The sequence below is a fragment of the Mesoplodon densirostris genome, chromosome 14 (assembly GCF_025265405.1).
Source record: "Mesoplodon densirostris isolate mMesDen1 chromosome 14, mMesDen1 primary haplotype, whole genome shotgun sequence".
NCBI classification, from domain to species: domain Eukaryota; kingdom Metazoa; phylum Chordata; class Mammalia; order Artiodactyla; family Ziphiidae; genus Mesoplodon; species Mesoplodon densirostris.
In genome coordinates this window covers 30,959,465-30,981,290 of record NC_082674.1, presented here as the reverse complement: position 1 = coordinate 30,981,290, position 21,826 = coordinate 30,959,465, and the positions used below count along the sequence as shown (strand labels likewise).

The following is a 21,826-nucleotide window of genomic DNA, read 5'->3' as shown; positions in this document are numbered from 1 at the left end:
AATAGTATTAGAGATCAAGAGTGGGCACTAGGTATGATCATTACTACCCGGGTGTCTTTGCTTAGGCCTTTTCTGTGGACAGAGCTAGGAAATATATGCATGTATATACACAATCTGTACATATGCAACACATATACATGAATGTTTACACTTGCATACACACACATATTCAGACACATATTTTAGAAACCTTTGGTCAGTATCAATACCTCCAACTTAATACATCCCATATAGTTTATCTTACCTCCCCCTTTTGTTATTTGGGTGTCCCTTCTTTCCCATCAAGAACCCTGGCTGTCAACAATAAAACACACTTACTCATTTGTTTACTTCTATAAAACGTTGAAAATAGGTTCCGAATTGCTTTGCCCATACCTCTACAAAAACAAGCCCACTAAAAAGAGTTCAGGACTTGTTTGCTGTTCTCCCTCCACCCTGACCAGGACCAAGAAATATTTGTAGTTCAATACTATGTGTGTAGGTTACTTGGATTAGTTGGCTTTCTTTTCTTCCCTCTTCAGTTTGGTTCTGTTATTCATTTAAATACGGTTAACATTTATTTGGTTTGCTTTCAGTTTTAGTACCCCCTTCCCTTTCTTGTTGATTTAATTTTATTTTTTTATCATGTAGAACGTGTTTCCAAAAGTCAACACGAGATAAAAAGGTGTACTGTGTTCTGTGTTACTTCCATCTTATTCCCCCCACTCCCAACTCCTTGGAGGCCACTAACTTTATTATTTAACCTCGCCGAGTTTCTTTTTGGATAGGCAAGTAGATATTGTATGTTTTCGTATTCCTCTCACACAGAAGGTAGGCTCTACATAGGCGCTTTTGCAGTTTGGCTTTTTCACTTAAGAATGTCTCTTGGGGGCTTCCCTGGTGGCGCAGTGGTTGGGAGTCCGCCTGCCGATGCAGGGGCTGCGGGTTCGTGCCCCAGTCTGGGAGGATCCCACATGCCGCGGAGCAGCTGGGCCCGTGAGCCATGGCCACGGGGCCTGCGCATCCGGAGCAACGGGAGAGGCCACAACAGTTAGAGGCCTGCGTACCGCAAAAAAAAAAAAAAAAAAGAATGTCTCTTGGAAATCACTCTATATCCGTTCATAGAGTTCTTCCTCTTCTTTCTTTACAGTTAAAAAGTGCTCATCATGAGTAATTAGCATAGTTTACATAACTAATCACCTACACTTGGATATTTAGATAGTTTCCAATATTTTGCAACTGCAAATAATGCTGCAGTGAATAACCTTCTGCAAAAAAAATTTTTTTTTGATTATTGGAGTTGTACCTTCAGGGTTAATGCCCAGAAGTGGGATTGGCATGTTGAAGTGTAAATGGGAATGAAATTTGTTGGATGTTGCCAAGTTCTTCTCCACAGGGGTTATACCATTTTGCATTCCCAGGGAGGATGCAATGTAGGAGAGTGCCTGCATTCCCCCATATCCTTGCCAACAGAGTGTAATCGTCAGCTTTTGAATTTTTGCCAACCTGACGAGTGAGAAATGGTGTCTCAGTGTCGTTTTAATTTACATTTCTCTTATTATGAGTAAAACTGAACCTTTTTTCATATGTTTAAGGTCCACTTTGATAATTCTTTTTGGTGAATTGTCTGTGGATGTCTTTGCCCAATTATTAATAGGATTTGAAAAATTTTTAAGTTGTTTATTTGGTAGAAATAGCTTTTAATACAATTTACATTAACTGAAAGCAGAATCCCAAAGACCTGGCTGTGGATAAGCTATGGATTCTGCCCTCCAGGAATTCACAGTCTATAAGCTGAACACTATTATGGTGGATATGAGCATAATCTCTGGACCCAGATTGCCTTCCTTCAAATGCCAGTCCTGCCACTTAGGCAAGTTTTTCACCACTTGGTGCCTCAGTTTCTCCATCTGTAAGATGAGAATAGCATTAGCATTTACCGCTTAGGATTACTGTTAGGATTAATTGACTTACCATATGTAAAGTACTTTGAGCAGTAAACATTCCATAAATGTTGGCTATTTTAGAGCCAAGAAAATGCTCTCAATACGTTGATTTGATCCCATAAGAATCCTGTTATATAGTTAGTTATAAAAATGAGGACCTGGAAGTTTAGAAACATTAGGTGAATCAGTGGTAGAATCAGGTTGTAACCCATTCATTCATTAATTCATTCATTCGTTTATTCATTCATTTATTCCACAACTATTTTTTGAGACCCTTTTATGTACTAGGCACTGGCTTAGGTGCTGGAGGTATAGCCTGAACAAGACAGATCTTTGAGCTCTTGGATGCTCACTTTTTTGTGGTGGGGCGGCCTGTGTGGGTGTGGAAAGAAACAAAAACCAAGGAAACCAATTTTGTCTGTCTTGTTTGTCCTTGTCTGTTCAGCACACACAACAGTGTCAAAATTCATTTGTTAAATGAAAAAATAAAGGAATAAATGACAGAGTAGTGAAAAACGAGGCTTGATGCATAGGTAGGGCCCAAATCATGAAAGGTCTTGTCAACTATTTTGAAGAGCTTGGACTTTATCCTGAGCAGAGAAATCACATGAATAGATTTGCATCTAAGAAAACTCAAGCCAGTCTGTGTGGAGGACCCACAGGAGAAGGGGGAACAGCAGGGAGGTTGTTGTAATAAGTCCAGTGGGAGATAATGGGGTCTGAATCAAGAGGGAAGCTGAGGGGATGGAGAGGAGATGAGCTGGAGGGAAATTTAGAAGTCAGAATTGACTTCACTGGGACTTGATGGGTGTAGAGGGAGGGAGAAGTCTGCAGTAACACTGAGGTTTCACTGTGATAAGAAATTGAAGAGGGATGGCTGATGGGGGAAAATGGAGGAAGGCCGTTTAAACATATGGATTTGAGGTGACCATGGGACAACGCTCAATCTCTTGACTGTATTTGCGTTTGGCTTCTTTACCCTCCTTGGAGTCAGGAGATTTGGACCTGTCAGGGCACTGTAGTAGCAGATGGGATAAACTGTCTGATAGTGGAAAGGACACTGGTTAGGAGGTCACTTGACTAGTAGTGCAGCCTTAACCCTCTGGGGGGTCCCTAATGGGGTGTGCTCAGGGCTAAGTTAACTGCTAATTTGTAACTGGAAGTTTATTCTTTGATGGCAAAAATACTCATCTTTGCATCTTGTCTCACACCTTAGATGATACCCTGCATAAAGCAGACTGTGGCAATATTAAATAGATGTCTCATAGGGAGATTAAGAAAGGAAATCCATCATCAAGCAGGGCTTATGGCTTGGGGCTTAGGTTGTCCCGGGGCATCAAACCAGGATGCAGGGACTTAGGAAGTCCAGGAGGAGCTCCAAATCCCTTTCCAATAATACAGAAAACAGATGAATAAACAGCCCCCAAAACCCCTCTAGAATGGCACCTTGCAAGATTTGGTGACACACAGTGCTTTCCTAGAGGTCATGCTGGATGAAAGTCTGTGAGAAGACCTGCACAAGGCAGCGATTTGGACACCTGGACACATGCCTTTATCAGAGAGAAGGAATTTCTAGTGCAGCTGGTGATAATGGAAAAAATCCAAAAGAATAGGGACCATGTTTCACAGAAGCTTCCACAGGCAGATATTTATTTTTAAAAGTGACCTGAACTTTCTATAGGATGTCACTGGATCCCCACAAGAAGGTTCATCACAGTTAGGAAAGGACCAGCTACAATTCATTTTCTGATTAGAGTGCTTTCTGGTTTGCACCTGTAAGGGGCTAGGAGCATCAGGGGAAGGGTATGCACAGTAAGAAGACAGGAGGAGGGCCTCATAAGTAGAAGGAAGCTATGCCAAACAAAGCATAGGATGGTCTCTAGATGGGAAACAATATTAGAGACCTGTGCGAAAAAAAGATCAAAAGGAAAAGCAGGGCACCAGCAATAGCTTGGGAGTGCAGGGCGGGGGGAGCGAAGGAGGGAGGGGGGAGAATAGCAGTGGAGGAGGAGATAAAAAGGAGAGAAGGAAAGGAGCATGAAAGCAACCTCACGTGCAGTGCACGAGTCAACGATTATGAAGAGCTGCAAAGAGAATTGTGTTACTCGATTGGGAAGGAGGGACTTGGTTCTCTGGAGAGCCCTTCGGCTTTTACACAGACCCGCTCAGCGCTAAGGGGGTGTGGTCCCGGACTTAGGGCGGTGGGAGTGTGAGATGATTGCGGTGGGGCCGCCGCCCAATTTCTCCCCAAGGTGGAAGCCTGGGAAAACCGAGCGGCAGGCTGCAAGGCAAGCAGGGCGGAGGCGGAGCGAGGGCACCGAGGGGCGGGACGAGGGAGGGCGTGGGGAGGACAAGGAGGCGCTGTTGAGGGCGGCACTAGGACCCGCCGGCGCCCCGCCGGCTCCCGGGAGGTTGATAAAGCGGCGGCGGCGTTTGACGTCAGTGGGGAGTTAATTTTAAATCGGTACAAGATGGCGGAGGGGGACGAGGCAGCGCGGAGGCAGCAGTCGCACGAGGGGCTGCGGCGCCGGAGGCGAACCAGCGACCCAAACACCGGGGTTAACCACGTCTCGTCCACAACCCTCCTAGGTACGGGCCGGCGAGGTGTAGGCTGCAGGGCCCGGGTGGGGAGAGGGTGCGGGCCGCTTGGGCTCGCTGGCACCGGCCGCAGGCTGTGGGGTCGTCGTCCGCCTCTGGCTCGGCTCTCCTCCCGCCGCCGCGTCTGGTCGCCGGGCCTAGCCCCCGCCGCGCCCCCGAGCTCCCGCGGCGCGCGGCCTGAAAGGGCGGTCCTCCGGCCGCGGCTCCAGCAGCTGTCGGGTGCACGGGCGGCGCGCGCGTCTGCGCCCGGCCCGGCCCCCTGCCTTCCCGCCCGCCGCGTGGCTGTAGCGGCGTCCTCCCCCCCAGAGGGGGCGGCCTGGAGCAGGGGTCGCAGACCCGGGGCGCGGGGAGGTTGGCGGCGGCGCGGGGAGGTCTTAGGGAGCTCCGGGCGACCTGTCACCCGGCCGGCACTCGCTGTCCTCTGTCCTTCGCGCGGAAAGGGAGGAAGGGTTAACCAGGTCGTGATGGGCCCAGCAGAGGAGGAGGACGCGCAGCTCGCGGGGGGAGGAGACACCTCGCTGCCAGGTTGGAAGGTTCTCCAGACACCCTTCCAGGAGGGAACCGCGGTCCGCAGGCCAGGGCTGTGTCCGGGGGCTCGGGTTCCGGGGACCCTTGGTTGCCGAACCCATTCATGCGGATAGCGCGTGTTTAGGATGCAAGTTCAGATTTAATTGTCAAAACTGGGGTTATGAGCTGTTTACTAATATTGAGATCACAGTAAGGTCCGATCGGACTGAAAGTGTCCGTGGTGTGAAGTCACCTGATCCTTCGCTCCCCGGTTTTGCTGAATGTGAGCTCCTACTGTACGTGTACAAGGAGCGCCCCTGCCCCCTGGAAGACGCATTTGCCTTGGCGGCGGAGTGTTGTGTGTCCCTCTCACTCACAACGCCCTATTTTTAGGAGTTTAGCATTTGATCCTTCACTGTGGTGTGAATTGAACGCCTGAAATCCTGATTGAGAATTTTGATGTTACTTAAAGGCATAAAGTTTTTCCAAGGCTTATAAATAGTAAAAGCCTACGGTTAGGTAAGTATGGCCATGGCATAGATAAGAGTTTATTAACTATACTAAGTATGAACTGTGTTTTTCAAATTTCTCTCCACAATCTGATAAAGGTTTTGTGAGGTAAAATGTAAAACATTTTGATAAAAGACTCACTTTAAAAGAAAAAGTTTATGTGAAATATACTTGGTCATTCATGGTAGACCTTGGACGTGTGGAATGTATGTCAGAGGTGATGACAAACTATAAGTTTTGCTAAGGGAAAAGACAGGAAATAAAGCTGGTTTTATTATTGCTTGCCAACCAAAGCACTTGACAGAACTGTTTACACAGAAGAAAATGCTGCCAGAGGAGAGAGGTTTGCCTGAGACCTATTCTGGTTGGAATTCTCAAGTAATAAGTTGTTCTGGAATGCTGATGGATTGGTTAATTTAGCCCTTTTGGACCCTGGAGAGGGGGGGTGGTGCGTATTTATTTACTTATCTACTTATGCCGTTTTAGATGTAGTTTCAAAGCGTTTTATGTGTTTGCCTTATTAGGAGAAGCATTGCTTTATGACTCAGGGTTATGAACATCGTTTTTAGGCTGTGGCACAGTGAGAAGAGATGCTATTCTTTTTTTTTTAATTAATTAATTTATTTATTGGCCGAGTTGGGTCTTTGTTGTTGCGCGCGGGCTTCCTCTAGTTGCGGCGAGGGGGGCTACTCTTCATTGTGGTGGTGGGCTTCTCATTGCGGTGGCTTCTCTTGTTGTGGAGCACGGGCTCTAGAGCGCAGCCTCAGTAGTTGTGGCGCACAGGCTTAGTTGCTCTGCGGCTTGTGGGATCTTCCCAGACCAGGACTCAAACCCATGTCCCCTGCATTGGCAGGCAGATTCTTAACTACTGCGCCACCAGGGAAGCCCCGAGATGCTATTCTTAAGACTTGATAAATAGGGGTCATCATTTATTAAATGCTCCGCCTGCTACTCACAGGTTTTTGTCTTTGTGTGTGTGTGGAGTTAGTCCTTCATTTGATAGCCATTCCTATCAAATGACTGCCTAAAATAGTCCCTCTCCCTGCTAATTTGCTCTGAGTCACCCATTAATACATTAAAAACCAAGTAAACTTTTTGAGATTTGTGTTTAAAGTAAGAGCAAACAGGCTGTGATTGAGTAGGGACTCATCTGATTTTGGCTGAAGAAACTCTTTGTCTCCCTCTGCTTTCTGGATAAAGTCATAAGAGTTGAGTTGGGGTGAGTCAGGTGCCACTCTAGTAGTTTAGTCTTAGGAAGGTGCTTTGTGTCTCTCAAAGAGAAGTGCTTACTTACTCTTTCTAGGGTTATATTGTAAGACCTTTATAAAGCACTTATGAACTCTTCTATTCTAATGACTTTGTCGGATGCTAAGAATCTGTGGATGTGATTTAAGTATTTAGTAAAGTGTTTTGAAATCCTTTGAAATTCTTTAGTTGGGGAAGAAAGAGCTTACAGTAAATAGGTACTTATTATAGGGCAAATAAACCATGAGTTAAAATGAGATTCTGGCCTTAAGTCCAAGGCACCTATTTTCGGATTCATTTTTAGTTTACCTCTGTGTTTTAACTTTAGGATAAAGTTTTTGAGTATTCACAAGTGAAAGTAACTTTCTTGTGATTGTTAGACTGTTTCCAAAATTGTGTCTTTTCCATTCATCTGCTATTAAGCAGCTGCTAAGAGTATACCTGGAGGACTGTCATGTAGTTTGATGCTGGAGTTCAAGACATATTTAAAATTGTGAAACCTAGTAGTAAGATACATTTTAAAAAGTTGTTTATGCTCAATTGGAAGACCTTTTTGACACACAGGATTGTAAGCAAACTGTTTGGCAGGCTGTCAAAGAGCCAGAAATGTAAGGGATGGGAATAGAAGTTAAACTTTTTTGTAATAGTGATTTATAGCTTTACAGAAGGAGTTTTTTCCAGAGTGGGTGCAGGGAAACAGTTTTTTTGTTTTTCTTTCTTTCTTTTTTTTTTTTTTAAGTGTAATCGTATTCTGATTGTCTAGCCATTTTAGGGTTGTATTGTTTACTCTCTTGGGTATTATTTAACTTAAGGAAGAGAGATGTGAATATAGAATAACTAAACTTGATCCCCCAATTAATTCATTACTCATGTAAGTTTCTTCCTATCCTTTACTCTTTTTCACCACCCATAATACAGAAGAACTATTGAGGGTTTTCCCCATAGCTTTAAAAGTGGATATCCAGAAAAAAAGACCAACCTGAAAATATGTCAGTAGGATAATACTTGATACTTTATAAAGCACTTTAAACACCTTGCTTTGATTTTATTCTTAAAACCTTCCTGTGAGGGAATTAAGTTATTCCCATTGAAGGGAGTGATTGTGACTGGTCTACAGTCACAGAAACTACTCAGAGGAACTCTTACTGCTCCTCACCAGACTTGGAGGAGGGTATGGGCCTTTCTTCATTGCAAATTATTGCATATCATTAGGGATGACTGGGTAAAAAACTTTGTTGAATGGAGTCTGAAATCATACTAATGAGAAGATGGGACAGTTAAAAAGTAAAGATAGGGCAGGTCACTAAGTGGAGTGGGAAATTTTAAAGTAGGAAGGCAAAAGATGGTTACTGTAGAAAGAAGTAGAAGAATTAATAAAGTAGGCTTTGGGGTTAATCTGGGCAATACAAGTAGAATCTAGGGGGTTCCCTTGCTAAGGTACCAGTTTAATAAAATTATTTGTATAACTTGTATTTCTGTGATTGGCATCAGAATAAGCAGTAACTAATAACTTGGGGAAATATGTAACTGATGTTGTTTATCTAGGCTCTGTAGCACATTTTACCTGTTTATTGTGTAATACTCTGATTGTGGGGGCAGTGTTTCTTTAATCACAGGGAATCAAGATGGTGTAGTAGAAAAAGAATGAGGAATCAAAAGCTGAGTGATTTGGTTTAAACTCTTTGAGCTTGAAACCCCTCACATACAGTAGTGATAATAATCCCATAACGGCTGTAGTGGGAAACAAATGAGGTGATAGGGTACAAGTGTTTTGTAAATTGTAGAGCTGTGTGTAAGACACAGTAATATATATGTAAGAATGTGCCAGTTTGACTACTTGTTCTATTATATATGTGTATATTTGCAATCAGAAAGTCTCTTCTAATTTTTTTTTCCTATAATGTGGACAAAGGTTTAATGTGGGTAAGGATGGTGGGTAAATTTTTAACTTTATCTGTAAAATGCTGATAATGTGTTAATGATTAGAGTTATTGTATTAAATGTGATTAAAGTGCTTAACCCAATGGCAAACATTCTATTTGATGGTACTTATTACTATAATATGTGGTTATTTAAGAGATTTTGAACTAAACATTTAATTTTTAAAATAGGTGATTTAAAAGGTCTTCGTTCAGTTTTTATAAGATAAAAATAAGCATTCATGCTTCTCAGCTATCTTTATTTTAATAAACTTTCATTTTAGAGAATCATTTAATCATGTGGCAAAATAGTCTTTCAGTTACAGGATTCAATGTGAATTAATTTCTTAGTTAAGGTCATGGCAGTTTTCCAGTAGAGAACATTGGGTTTTCAAACAATAAAGGTACAAAATCTAATTTACGTCTCTTATGCACAAGAATGCCTAAAAAAGTGATTGACTTGAAACCACACTAATCATGAATCCCATAAAAAGCTTTTTTTCCCCTTCTTGTAATAGTCATTTATAGAAGAGTCATGGGTAGTGATAAGAACATACTTATTTTAACTAAAGACTTAATTTTGAGTACTGTAAACTTCCTATGGCCTTCAGAATGGAATAACATTTTTTCCTTCCTGATGGTTAATATCTACCCTAGCAAGCTTGTAGGTCTTTTTTGGGGTTATTAAATAGATAATAATCTATGAAGGCACTTTAGAAACTTCAAAGCCTTCTACAAAGAAACTCTGTAAAGGGGGTGAAATTGGCACATTCAGCGAGCTGCTCTTTTTGTATTTGAATGAATGGGTTTATGAGATATTAAAAGCTGGATTAAGTTCACTTTTATTGAAATGGTGGAGGGGAAGTTGAATTTTGAGTGATAAGTTGCAGAGCAATTTTGACACGAAAATCACCCCTCTTCTTAGTGTTTTTGACAAAAACAGTTATTAATCATCAGAAAATGCTGTTTTATAGCCCTTTAATTTTAAGATAGATTTGACAATATGAGCAGGCTATGTGGAATTTTTGTTTAGAGTCAAGAAGCTTTTTATTGCATACACTTGGATGTTGTTTCTCAAAAAATCCTGAAGTAGGCTAAAAGTCCTTGTGAAGGTTGAGCAATATACCAGATACCAAATGTCTTACAACTGGATATTAAGACAGAAATTTACTGCCTTTTAAGTTACAGCTAAGCTTGTGATTTAACAGGACTTGTGATCACAGCTCTTAACCTAATTGAGTAATACGATAATTTATGCTTTGTTATAAAAGTTTAAAATTTAATTCCAAAAGCAGTAAATCTTTGTAGACACTTTGGAAAATACAAATAAAGGAAAAAAGAAGAAAGTAGAAATCATACCAACTAGTGGTAACCACTGATAACATTTTAGTATACATCCTTTTTAACATGCATAGTTTAATTTTTCCTAGATTAGTATCTTACTGTAATTTTTTTTTTTTTTTTTTTTGCGGTACGTGGGCTTCTCACTGCTGTGGCCTCTCCTGTTGCGGAGCACAGGCTCTGGACGTGCAGGCTCTGTGGCCATGGCCCACGGGCCCAGCCGCTCCGTGGCATGTGGGATCTTCCCAGACCGGGGCACGAACCCGTGTCCCCTGCATCGGCAGGCGGACTCTCAACCACTGTGCCACCAGGGAAGCCCCTTACTGTAATTTTATAATTTACTTTTTCATTTCATATCGTATTTCTCTATATGATTAAATCTCTACAACATGATTTTTTTTTTTTTTTTTTTTTTTGCGGTATGCGGGCCTCTCACTGTTGTGGCCTCCCCCGTTGCGGAGCACAGGCTCCGGACGCGCAGGCTCAGCGGCCATGGCTCACGGGTCCAGCCGCTCCGCGGCATATGGGATCCTCCCAGACCGGGGCACGAACCCGTATCCCCTGCATCGGCAGGCGGACTCTCAACCACTTGCGCCACCAGGGAGGCCCTACAACATGATTTTTTAAATGGCATTATTCTACTACTTAACTGATCTTCCTTTTGGTTATGGAGTTGTTTCTCGTGAATAATGCTAGCTAAGCATCTTTATAGATAAACCTTGACCATATAGGGTAAGGTCTTAAAAGTAGATTTCTGGGTAAAATGGCCTGTACATTTTCAAAATTGAAGACACGCATCAGCAAATCCATTCAAAAAGGTTGTATCCATTTATTCTGTCTCCATTAAGGTTAGATTTGTGCTTGTTCACACGTGGGTGTTAATTAAAAATAAATGCCAACACATAGGAAAAATGGGGATCTCACTGTTTGTTTCATTTGCATTTCTTCAATTACAGTTGATGTTGAAATTTTAATATGGTAATTGAACGTGAATTCTTTTTTAAATTGCATTTTTGTATTCTTTGACCAGCTCTCAGTGTTTCTCTTATCTTTGTGAAAGCTCTTTTGTATACAAGAAATTCTCTTTTGTGTCTGTTTTTTAACAAACATATGAATAGTATGTTTTAAAAATGGTATATTTATTATTATATTTATTATTTGTATATTATTTATTATTTTAAAAATAGTATACTAGTATATAAAAATAGAATAATTTGTTTTAAAAATATTTAAAATGGTTCCATATGGGTGTTTTTCTTAAATAAATTGGCAACTCTCAACTTATTAACTTAGTGCTAGTCTCTTTTGAATATTTAGGTATGCTGTTGGGAGTTTCTTTTTTTTTTTTTTCTTTTTCTGTTTTTATTGTTTTAAATTCTTTGTGAGATATTGATTATTTATTCCTGTCTCTTTATAATGCCAGAGTATGGGCATCTGCTTTAGTGCCCAGTAGTGTGGTAGAAGCTTCCAAGCTGAGGAGCTGGGTTCAAATCACCACCACCACCAAGCTTTGGCTTCCTTAACAAAAAAAATTTACTTTAGAAATTTAAGGTTAAAAGATAATGTCTTAAAACACCTGACGTGTATTGAATGTACAAAGAAAGTTATTCCTTCTCAAGGGTAAAGGAGAACGTGAAGGGGCTGAGATTAGTTTTCTTTTGGGAGTAAAGAGATGGAGTAGGACAGGCAGATAGAGGACCATACTTGGACAAAGAACTACCTTTTTTGTCCCCTTGATGTTTTGTTGCTGTATTGAGCACCTGCCTTATAAAAGGGCTTCTCTGTTGCTTGTAATTAATGCCTACGTAGAAAAGTGTAGAACAGATCCCTGTTTCTAAGCTTTTATGTAGATGGGAGATCAGATAGACCTTATGCATATTTGTGAGTAAAGTTTAAGTTTATAATTTCAGAAGTAGAAATTAATGTGTGTTATTATTGTTGAGCAAGATTTCATGGGGGAGGTTGGGCTTATCAGTCCTTGAAGAATGGGTGGGCCTTAGCAGAGCCGTAGGATATACCACTTGTTTGAAGATAGAAAGATAGGCAGTATGTTGGGAAGCTTTAGTTAAAGCCCTTGTTCCTGCTTTCTAAGAATATTTCTAAAAGGGATGCTTAAAAAGTATTTGAAAGCAATTAGGTGAAGCAATTGAAAAATCAAATGTGTTAGAGCATGTTTACTAAAAAAAGGAATATGAGTTTTCCTGTAGCCAAGTAGAGCAAATAATTGATTTAAATAACTGAATAATTCCTAGAGAAACTGAATAGTCCCCCAAATGTGACTAAAAACTGTAAAGATGTGTGCTCCCTGCCCCTATTTTTGAGCATGTGTATTTCTCCGCCACAAGGAATCCTGACACATACTCTAGAATTGCCAAACTTAGGAAAGGACAAAAGGAGAGTATAGTGAGAACCTCTGATTCTCTTATCCCATTTGTTTTTTTCAAATTAGTCACATTTTATCTAGCTGGAAGGATGTTTATTTGTCTCTTTTTGGCACTGTTTCTTTTTTACAACTGCTCTCTTAGTAGGAATTTTGCCTGTATTGAGCCAAGGTTGGGATTTGAGTATATACTCTACTTTTCTTTCCTTTTTTTTTAAACTGCAGTTGTAACAAGTCATCTGAGGTTGAGAGCTGGAGCAAAGTGGAACTTAGTGTCTTATTTCCAGAGTCTTGGCAGATACCTATTTGAGATTTGTCATGAAAACGCTATTCTAAATTTAAGCTTGTATGTATTTTTTAAAAATAACTCCTTTGTTAACTGGTTATCCCAAATTTCAATAGCTCTTCTATGAGTTTAATATCTTTTAACTTACTACAGAGTTAATTTGGGCGCCACAGAAAGCATGGTTAAACTATTTGCCTAAATTGAGGCAATGTATGTACTCTGGTTTTGTTGGATTCCTGATTGCTGTGTTAGAAAACGTTGGAGTCACTGTACCAACAATACTTTTGGAAATGGAAATTTAGTACATTGTCGCTTTATAAAGGCCTATAGAAAAGAGAATGTATACGGAATAATTTAGTGTTATCTGTTGACTACTCCAAAGAAGGATGTTGAAGAACTAGCTAGCTCTTGTATGCATCGCTTTCTATTTTTATTGTCACATCTTGACTTTGGGCTTTTCACCTTACCTTCAGGCTCTTCCATTTGCCTTATATCTGATTTCCCTGTTTTTAGACTCTCATTATACTTCTTACTCACTCATCACTTTCAGTTTATCTCTGCAGCACAGCTTTGATCCTATCACTCTGCTTCAGAATTTTCCATGGCTCTCCTCAGGATAATGCCTCGCATTCTTAGCCTAAACTTTTAAGGTTAGCTTAATCTGAGTCTCATGGATACAGCCTTCTCCAGGGTGTCTTCACTGATAAACCTAGTTTAAATAATCCAATATAGCTCTTTTTCTTTGTACTGTCCTTTTATACTTGTTTGTGTCAGAACTTTGAGAGTAAGGACTATTAGTAGCAAATTGTACTACTTTAGTATCTAGCATAGTGCCTTGCTCTCTGATTACTAGTTTGAAGTAGATATGGTGGGAGAACCTTCCTCAGTTCACGACACATTGTATAGGTGTGCTGAGCCTTGTTGGAATCAGTGAATATGAAACAATGAGTTGCACATTTATTTACATATATATGCATATCTTACTAAATATGGGAAAGTATAATTTTATTGCATCTTATGTTTTAAAAGTCTGCAATTTAAAACCTGCCCTTCTACATAGCTTATGAAGAAAAAATTGTTTCCCAAATGTTGGGGGACTGTATAAATGATTTGCTGACTATAAATCCTTAAGTTTTGACAAGGAGATTTTTGGAAAAAATAAAGAGAAAAATAGCTGTTGCCAAGATTTGTTATAAAGATGAGAAATAAACTTCTCTGCTTTTAAACAAACTATTTTTGATAACTTTTTTAAGCTTTCTAAAAATCTTGAACACATAAGAATTCACTTCTGAGTTTGTTTAACGAACGTGCATAGTTGGAAAATGATGGATCTGACAGTTACAAAGACCTGGATGTACATCATGATCCGATTACTTACAAAATGTTAAATTTTGTTTAAGCAAACTGCTTAATCTAAACCTCAGTGTCCTCCTTTATACAAATAAGGAAACTCTTAGCTAATCCCACAAAGTGATTTTGAGGATTATATAGTCAGTAGTATAGAGTAAGCACTCTAAGTGTTTTTCTCTCTTCTATAGTAAAAGGAACAACACCTAAAATTATTTCATACAGTAAATTATTTCAAGGAATGAGAAAGTTCCTAATAATGTTTTCACCTCTTCTCCCAGATAGCCACTTCTTTCAGTTCTCTGTTCAAATGTCTCCTTATTAGAGAAGGCTTGCCTGACTGTTCTTTTGTAAAATGGCAACCCCGGCTTTCATTTCCCTTAACCTGTTTTATTTTTCTCTATAGCACTTAACACCAGCGGATGTCATATATTTGTTTTCTATCTCCTCACCTTTTGGATGCAGTAAATTCCTAAGGGAAGGATTTTCTTTGTTGTTTATTTTGTTTGATACTGAATCTGCAGTTCTTAGAACCATGTTGTAGGTGTTCAGTGAATATTGAAGGAATAAAAGGCTTATGCATCCCCACTTCTAGTCCTTTCACCCCTGCATCAGAATTGCCTTGGTGGTTGTTAGTGGGGTGTTTGTTACAGATGTAGATTCCTGGACCCCATATCTGAGCTGAATCAACTTTGGAGATGAGAATCAAGAGTCTGTATTCCAAACAAGCCACCCAGGTGGTTCTTTTAAGCTTTAGTGTGCATGGGACTCACTGTTTTACGATGTGGCTGGGGCTTATTAAATATTGACAGTATAACTTGGTTTCAGACCCATGTATAATTAAATTTCAGATGAATCGACTATTCTGTAGCAAACATTTTTTTTCCTGTTGCTATGTCAAGGAATAGTTATGTGTTTTTGTAGTTTTGATTATTTTGGTTACTCTAGTTTTTGTCCAGAAATCCAGTTTAATCCAGACCTTAAAATCTCAAATACAGGATGCTTATCAGTCCACCTTTCCCAAACAAAACCAAACCCTTTAAACCCATACATAATCTGTACTTGTTATTTTTTACTCATAAGAATAGATGAGCTAATATCAGGGATTTACTTTAAGTGATAAGCATCATTTAAAAATACGGACTGATTTGCATCTTCTTTCTATGGCTATACCACTGGGGGACAAAGATTGATCTTTATAAGAATTATCCTGTAACATTGAAAGGCAGTTTGGTATAGAGGAAACAGCATGGGCTTAATAAAAAGACTTAAATAGAAATCTTGATTCCTATACTACTTTTTAGCTGTAGAGTCTTGGAAGAATTTTTTTTTTAAACTTCTTTGAATGTCCACATTTCTTCTCTGAAATGGGGATAATTGCTAAGTCACAGTGTTGTTGAGAGGATTCCTCTCACAGTGCCCAGCATAAAGTTACAGAGTCATTCAATAAATAAGTTCCTTTCCCTATGGAAGTAAATTCTTAAGCAACTTAAAATACTTCATTAGAAACAATTGTAATGTTTTTCAAACTTACAAAAATGACAGAGGAAAATATAATAGATGCCCAAGTGCCCTTGCATAGATCTAATACATCATATTTGCCATATTTGTTTTGAATCCTTTTTTAAAAAAGAAATAAAATGTTACTCTAAGTTAGTGTTCTCCTGACATCTTTCTTTTTTCCTCTTCCCTCCCTCCGTAGATATACACCTATCTTGAAGTTAGTATGTGTTTCCTGATTTTTTAATAGTCCTATAATATATATATTTATTTTTTCCATAAACAATATATGGTATAATGCTATATTTAAAAATTTTTAGAAAGTGGCTCAAACTGTGTATTTGTGGCTTGATTTGTTTTTTCATTCAACATTGGTTTTGAGTTTTATCTATGTGTACACATTTAATCGTATTCATTAATTTTAATTCTCTATTTCATGGTTTATCCGTGGATATTTAGGTTCCAATTTTTTTTTTTTTTTTTTTTTGCAGTTACAAACAATACTTCAGTGAACAAGGAACCTTGTCTCTTCTGTGCATTTGTGTAAGAATTCCTCTAGCATATAAATAACTTATCTAAAAATTAAATTCAAAAAGTTTCAGTATTGTGCCTTTGAAAAAAGGTACAAAAGATGCCGGACCCTTTGGGTGACTTGGGTGAGATTTTCTGCAAGACTTTCCTTTAGAAGAAAATAGAGAAGAACCTTACTGAGGACTCTAAGTTGCGGAACCTAAATAGAATTTTTCTGAATTTCTGTCTTGTTGCTTAGAGTCTCCTGAGCCATTATTTATTCTATGGAGTATACTTACTTCTTATTTAAATGTATGCTTTAAGAGCTAGTTAATATTTGATGATAAACTTTGGGAAAAATATTTTGTAATCTATTTTACAATTTTCTTCATCTGTTTAGATAAATGCATAAAAGCATTTTTATCTTCAGTATTTTTTAAATGGGAATAGCAAAGATTCTGTGACATCAGTGCTGGTTACTGTGGAAACAGAGTAGATTTCAAGTGAAAAATGTTTGAATCTTATAGGAAAACAACTTTTTGTTTATCTCCTGATTTGATAGTAATGAAGGAAGGAAATATGAACTACATTATATGCTCTTTAAAAGTATTTTTAAAGCTTGGTTACTTAGGATGGTCTTGTTGGTCAAGTGGGCAAAACTGATGGGGGAAAGTATCTGATATCTGACATTATTAGTAGGTCTTCTGGAGTCTTTATAATTTTTATTTTTGCAGTTTGCATCATAGTTCCAGTTTTATATGAGAGAAATTTAACTTTATAAGTTATTAATAACATTATTTTATAGGAGCAGATAGTTAAACCCTTTCTTGTAGTAGGTGCTTCTCTCCTTAAATTTTTTTGAAGTCCAAGTTTGTGTCTTTGTCAGTATTCTTATTCCAGGTGGCATCTTTTTGGGCAGGGAGAGGGAAGCCTGCTATTAAAAGCTCACCCAGGTGACTGATGATGACTCCAGACCAAATTTGTACATTTATATTCTAAAATTAGGGATGTCTATGTACACTGCCTCTTTTCACTTTATACAGAATCCACAGTACTTCGAATAGAGTGGTTAGTTTTATCAGAGTATTAGCAGTCTCCTAGGAAAAATGGAGGACTATAGTTTAGCTTGAAAACTTTTCTTTTTCCTTCAATGAAAACAGCATCACTAGAAACTACATGAAGTAAAATTAACTGAACGATCTTTATGTACTAAATACCTGTAAAATATCATGATCCTTGGTACTCTGTTCAGAGGACCATTGATGTTGGCATCACCGTGAAGTTATTTAGAAATGCAGTTTCAGGCTCCATCCCAGATTTCCTGAATCAGAACATTCATTTGAACAAGATCCCCAGGTGATTTGTATGCATTTTAAAAGTTTGAGAAGCACTAATGTAGAGGAAATAACATTAAATTAATAAGACCACGCCCAGTTCTCCCTCCAAACAGTGGTCTAGTCTTGTGTTTTCCTTATCTTTAAAAAGAGTGAATTTGGCTGCATAATCTCTGAAGCCCCTGTGAGTGATATATTAGATTTAATTTTAAGTATTGAGGCTAATTTTTTTTATAAACACTTTACTATGGAGAATTTCAAACATATACAGAAGTAGAGAGAATAGTGTAATGAGCCCATTACCCACATTCAACAGTTATGAGCTTCAGCAATTATTAATTTATGGCCTATTGATTTTTTTTTTTTAATTTATTTTTGGCTGTGTTGGGTCTTGGTTGCTGTGCGCAGGCTTTCTCTAGTTGTGGTGAGCGGGGGCTACTCTTTGTTTTGGTGCACGGGCTTCTCATTGCGGTGGCTTCTCTTGTTGCGGAGCACGGGCTCTAGGCTCGCGGGCTTCAGTAGTTGTGGCTCGCAGGCTCTAGAGTGCAGGCTCAGTAGTTGTGGTGCACGGGCTTAGTTGCTCCACGGCATGTGGGAACTTCCCAGACTAGGGCTCGGACGTGGCAGATTCTTAACCACTGCACCACCAGGGAAGCCCTTTAGAATTCACCTTTTATGTTGTTTTGCCTTTTTTTGGTTGTTGTTTATTTTGGTCACACTGTGTGGCATGTAGGATCTTAGTTCCCGATCAGGGATCGAACCTGCTCCCCGTGCAGTGCAAGTGTGCAGTCTTAACCACTGGACCACCAGGGAAGTCCCTATGGCCTATTATGTTTCATGTTTACTCCCTTTCTTCCCTGGCACTTCCTTCTTTCACTTATTATTTTGAAGCAAATCCCACACATCATGTCTTTTCCTCCACAAAGAGTTCAGTATGTATCTCTAAAAAATAAGTATTGTGAAACTTCATACATTTAGAACTAACATACAGGTATGCACAACGATCAAAGATCATGTTTATTGGTTGAATTTTCTATACTCAGTTCTTTTAAATTAAAAAATAATAAGGTAGATCTTAGAGTCAGGACATAATGGAGTTGGAAAGCAATTTAGAGATATCATCGAAATGTCCTTAATTAGCCAGTGCAGTATCTTAAAGTCAGGTTGTTTAAGTGACTTCCTAAAGTTGACATGCTGGTTGGCGGTAAAGTCTAAATTAGTACCCAGGTTTATCTGGAATCAATGAGCTTCAAAGAAATATACGTTTATGACTATGGATTATAGGATTTTGTAACATCTGCTACTTACTATGGTGACTTGGGGTTGTGTGAGATCAGCTGAGCCAGAAACATGTTTCCTTGAATGATTTGAGTTGGAATTGGCTGAAAGAGAAATGTATTCGAGATTTAGAAGGTGGAAAGGGAAGCAGCAGCCTGTTTACGCTGGGAAGACTGGCTGAGACTCAAGCACTATTGTGGCTCACAGCATGCACATTGTCACAGATCTGCTGGGTCACCTCGGCGGGTGTGGGGCAATATCCAGGCCTCAGTTCTTCCAGCTCTATTGAGGCTAATTTTCAAGCATCTGTACTAGAACTTGAATGTCCTAAAATTTCTTGACATTCTAGGGAGCGTATGCATAGTCTCTCGATGCTTAAAACTTAAAACTCTTGTAGGAGTTAAAAAATATCCCCTTCTCCAATATACAAACATTTGTGTTTGAGTTATTTGTTGTCATATGTTTAATTTCTCTTTTAAGTGCCTAGGAGCGTGATTGCTGGTTGTATGGTATGTGTTTAACTTTATATAATGTATTGCCAGAAGGTTTTTTAAACTGGTTGTATCGTTTTATACTCTCACCAGAAATATATGTGAGTGCTAGTTGTTTCACACCAATTCTGTTTTTGTCAGTCTTGTAAATTTTAGCTATTTCAGTGAGTATGTAGTCGTATATCATTGTGGTATTAATTTTTATTTCCTTAGCATCTAATGGTGTGAGTATATTTTCATGTGCTTATTGATCATTCATGTATCTTCTTTGAAGCATCTCTTGCCATTTAAAAATTGTTCTTATTGAGTTGTAAGAGTTCTTTATGTATTCTGAATACTGGATTTTGATTAAGGGTTTTTATGTCTGTTCATGAGGGATGTTGGTCGGTAGTTTGGTTTTCTTGTAATGTCTTTGTCTGGTTTTGATATTGGGATAATTATATTGGCTACATAAAATGAGTTGGAAAATGTTCCTTTCCTTTTTTTTCTGTAAAAGTATGTGTAGAATTTGTATAATTTCATTCTTAAATGGTTGGTAGTTCACCAAATTTCCAGTGAAGCCATCTGGGCCTAAAGTTTTCTTTTTAGGGGTTTAATGCATTTGATTTTAAACCTGATTTTTTTCAGTTCTCCCTTCTAAAGACTGAGTATATTCTTTTAGTTAGCCAACTAATAATACATTTCTTAGAATAGGGTTTTTTCTTCCAGCTTTTAGGAGGCAAGAATTGATATGTGTTTAGAACTGTATTTGTGGAGAAGTGGGGTGAGGGGAGTGATGGGGTGGGTTCAGAATTTTATAGTCACTTGACCTTGTATATTTTGATAACATTTTCTTTTGATCCTTCACAGCACCCTCCTGCCCCTCCCAATCGCTAAAATGCTGTGGAAGCAGAAGAAAGATTGAGAAGCAGTGTTCTAGAATATTTGAGAGACTTTTACTCGCTTCTAATAGCTGTAGCCTGTATCTCTATCTTTCGAACTTAGATCTACTTCATTTCCTAATAAAGCCTTTGTTAGCTTCACCACTTAAAAAAAAACACACACTTACTCTTATGGAATTTTCAAATATGTACAGAAGTAAAGAGAACAACATAAGGACCCTGTGTATATACATCTCCCAAATTAAACAATTATCAATATAATGGCCACTTTGTTATATCTATTTTCCATAGCCAGCCTCCCTACCAGACTATTTTGAAGCAAATAACAGATTGTATGAATGTTTTGTGTCTTTAAAAGACTAAAGGTTTTTTTTTTTTTTTTGCGGTACGCGGGCCTCTCACTGTTGTGGCCTCTCCCGTTGCGGAGCACAGGCTCCGGACGCGCAGGCTCAGCGGCCATGGCTCACAGGCGCAGCCGCTCCGCGGCATGTGGGATCTTCCGGGACCAGGGCACGAACCCGTGTCCCCTGCATCCGCAGGCGGACTCTCAACCACTGCGCCACCAGGGAGTCCCCACCACACCACTTCTTTAAAAATTTTCCCTTTACCTTTGGTTTTTAGCAGTCTGACTGATGTGGTTTTCTTTGTGTTTACCCTACTTGAGGTTTGCTGAGCTTCTTGGATCTGTAAGCCTCGGTCATCAAATTTAGTAACATTTTGACTATTATATCTTCAAATATTTTTTCAGTATTTTTTCTCTTTGTTCTCCTTCTGGGACTCTAACTGCATATTGGATGTAGCTCTACAGGTCCCTGAGACTGTTAGTTTTTCTTCATTCTTTTTTTTCTTCTTCTTTGAATTAGAGAACTTTGGTGTGATTTCAAGTTCACTGACACTTTGTTCTGCTGTTTACAATCTGCTGTTAAGTCTATCCAGTGAATATTTCATTTTAATTATTGTACTTTTCAGTTCTAGAATATTCATTTGTTTTTTAATAGTCTATTTATTGGCTGAGGCTCCCTAAGTATTCACTTATTAAGAACTTATTTTCCTTTAAATCCTTGAACATATTTACAATGTCTTCTTAAAAGCTTTTATCTGCTAAGTTGAACATCTGGGCCATTGCAGGATTGCATTTATTTATTTATCTATCTATCTATATATTTATTTATGGCTGTGTGTGTCTTTGTTGCTGTGAGCAGGCTTTCTGTAGTTGTGGTGAGTGGGGGCAACTCTTTGTTGCGGTGCGCGGGCTTCTCATTGCGGTGGCTTCTCTTCTTGTGGAGCACAAGCTCTAGGCACGCAGGCTTCAGTAGTTGTGGCACGTGGGCTCAGTAGTTGTGGCTTGCGGGCTCTAGAGCTCAGGCTCAGTAGTTGTGGTGCACGGGCTTAGTTGCTCCGCAGCGTGTGGGATCTTCCCAGATCAGGGATTGAACCCTTGTACCCTGCGTTGGCAGGCGGATTCTTAATGACTGCACCACCAGGGAAGTCCCAGGATTGCTTTCTGTCAACTGCTTTTTGGCGTGTGTGTGTGTGGTATGCAGGCCTCTCACTGTTGTGGCTTCTCCCGTTGCGGAGCACAGGCTCCGGACGCGCAGGCTCAGCGGTCATGGCTCACGGGCCCAGCCGCTCCGCGGCATGTGGGATCTTCCCGGACCGGGCCATGAACCCGTGTCCCCTGCATTGGCAGGCGGACTCTCAACCACTGCGCCACCAGGGAACCCTATCAACTGCTTTTTTTTCTTGACTGTGGGCCACATTTTCTTCTTCCTTT

General features: G+C 39.5%; 1 protein-coding gene across 3 annotated transcripts in view; it reads left to right on the top strand.

Moving 5' to 3' along the window:
- Positions 1-4,384: 4,384 nt before the first annotated feature.
- ATL2 (atlastin GTPase 2) overlaps positions 4,385-21,826 on the top strand; it is a 58,699-nt gene continuing 41,257 nt past the window's right edge. For 2 of the 3 annotated variants that reach the window (XM_060117163.1, XM_060117165.1), the window contains exon 1: positions 4,385-4,514. In XM_060117163.1, coding sequence (XP_059973146.1) covers positions 4,397-4,514 — 118 coding nt within the window. In that variant the 5' untranslated portion in view covers positions 4,385-4,396. The remainder of the gene's footprint in view (positions 4,515-21,826) is intronic. The other variant, XM_060117164.1, reaches the window with a different exon arrangement.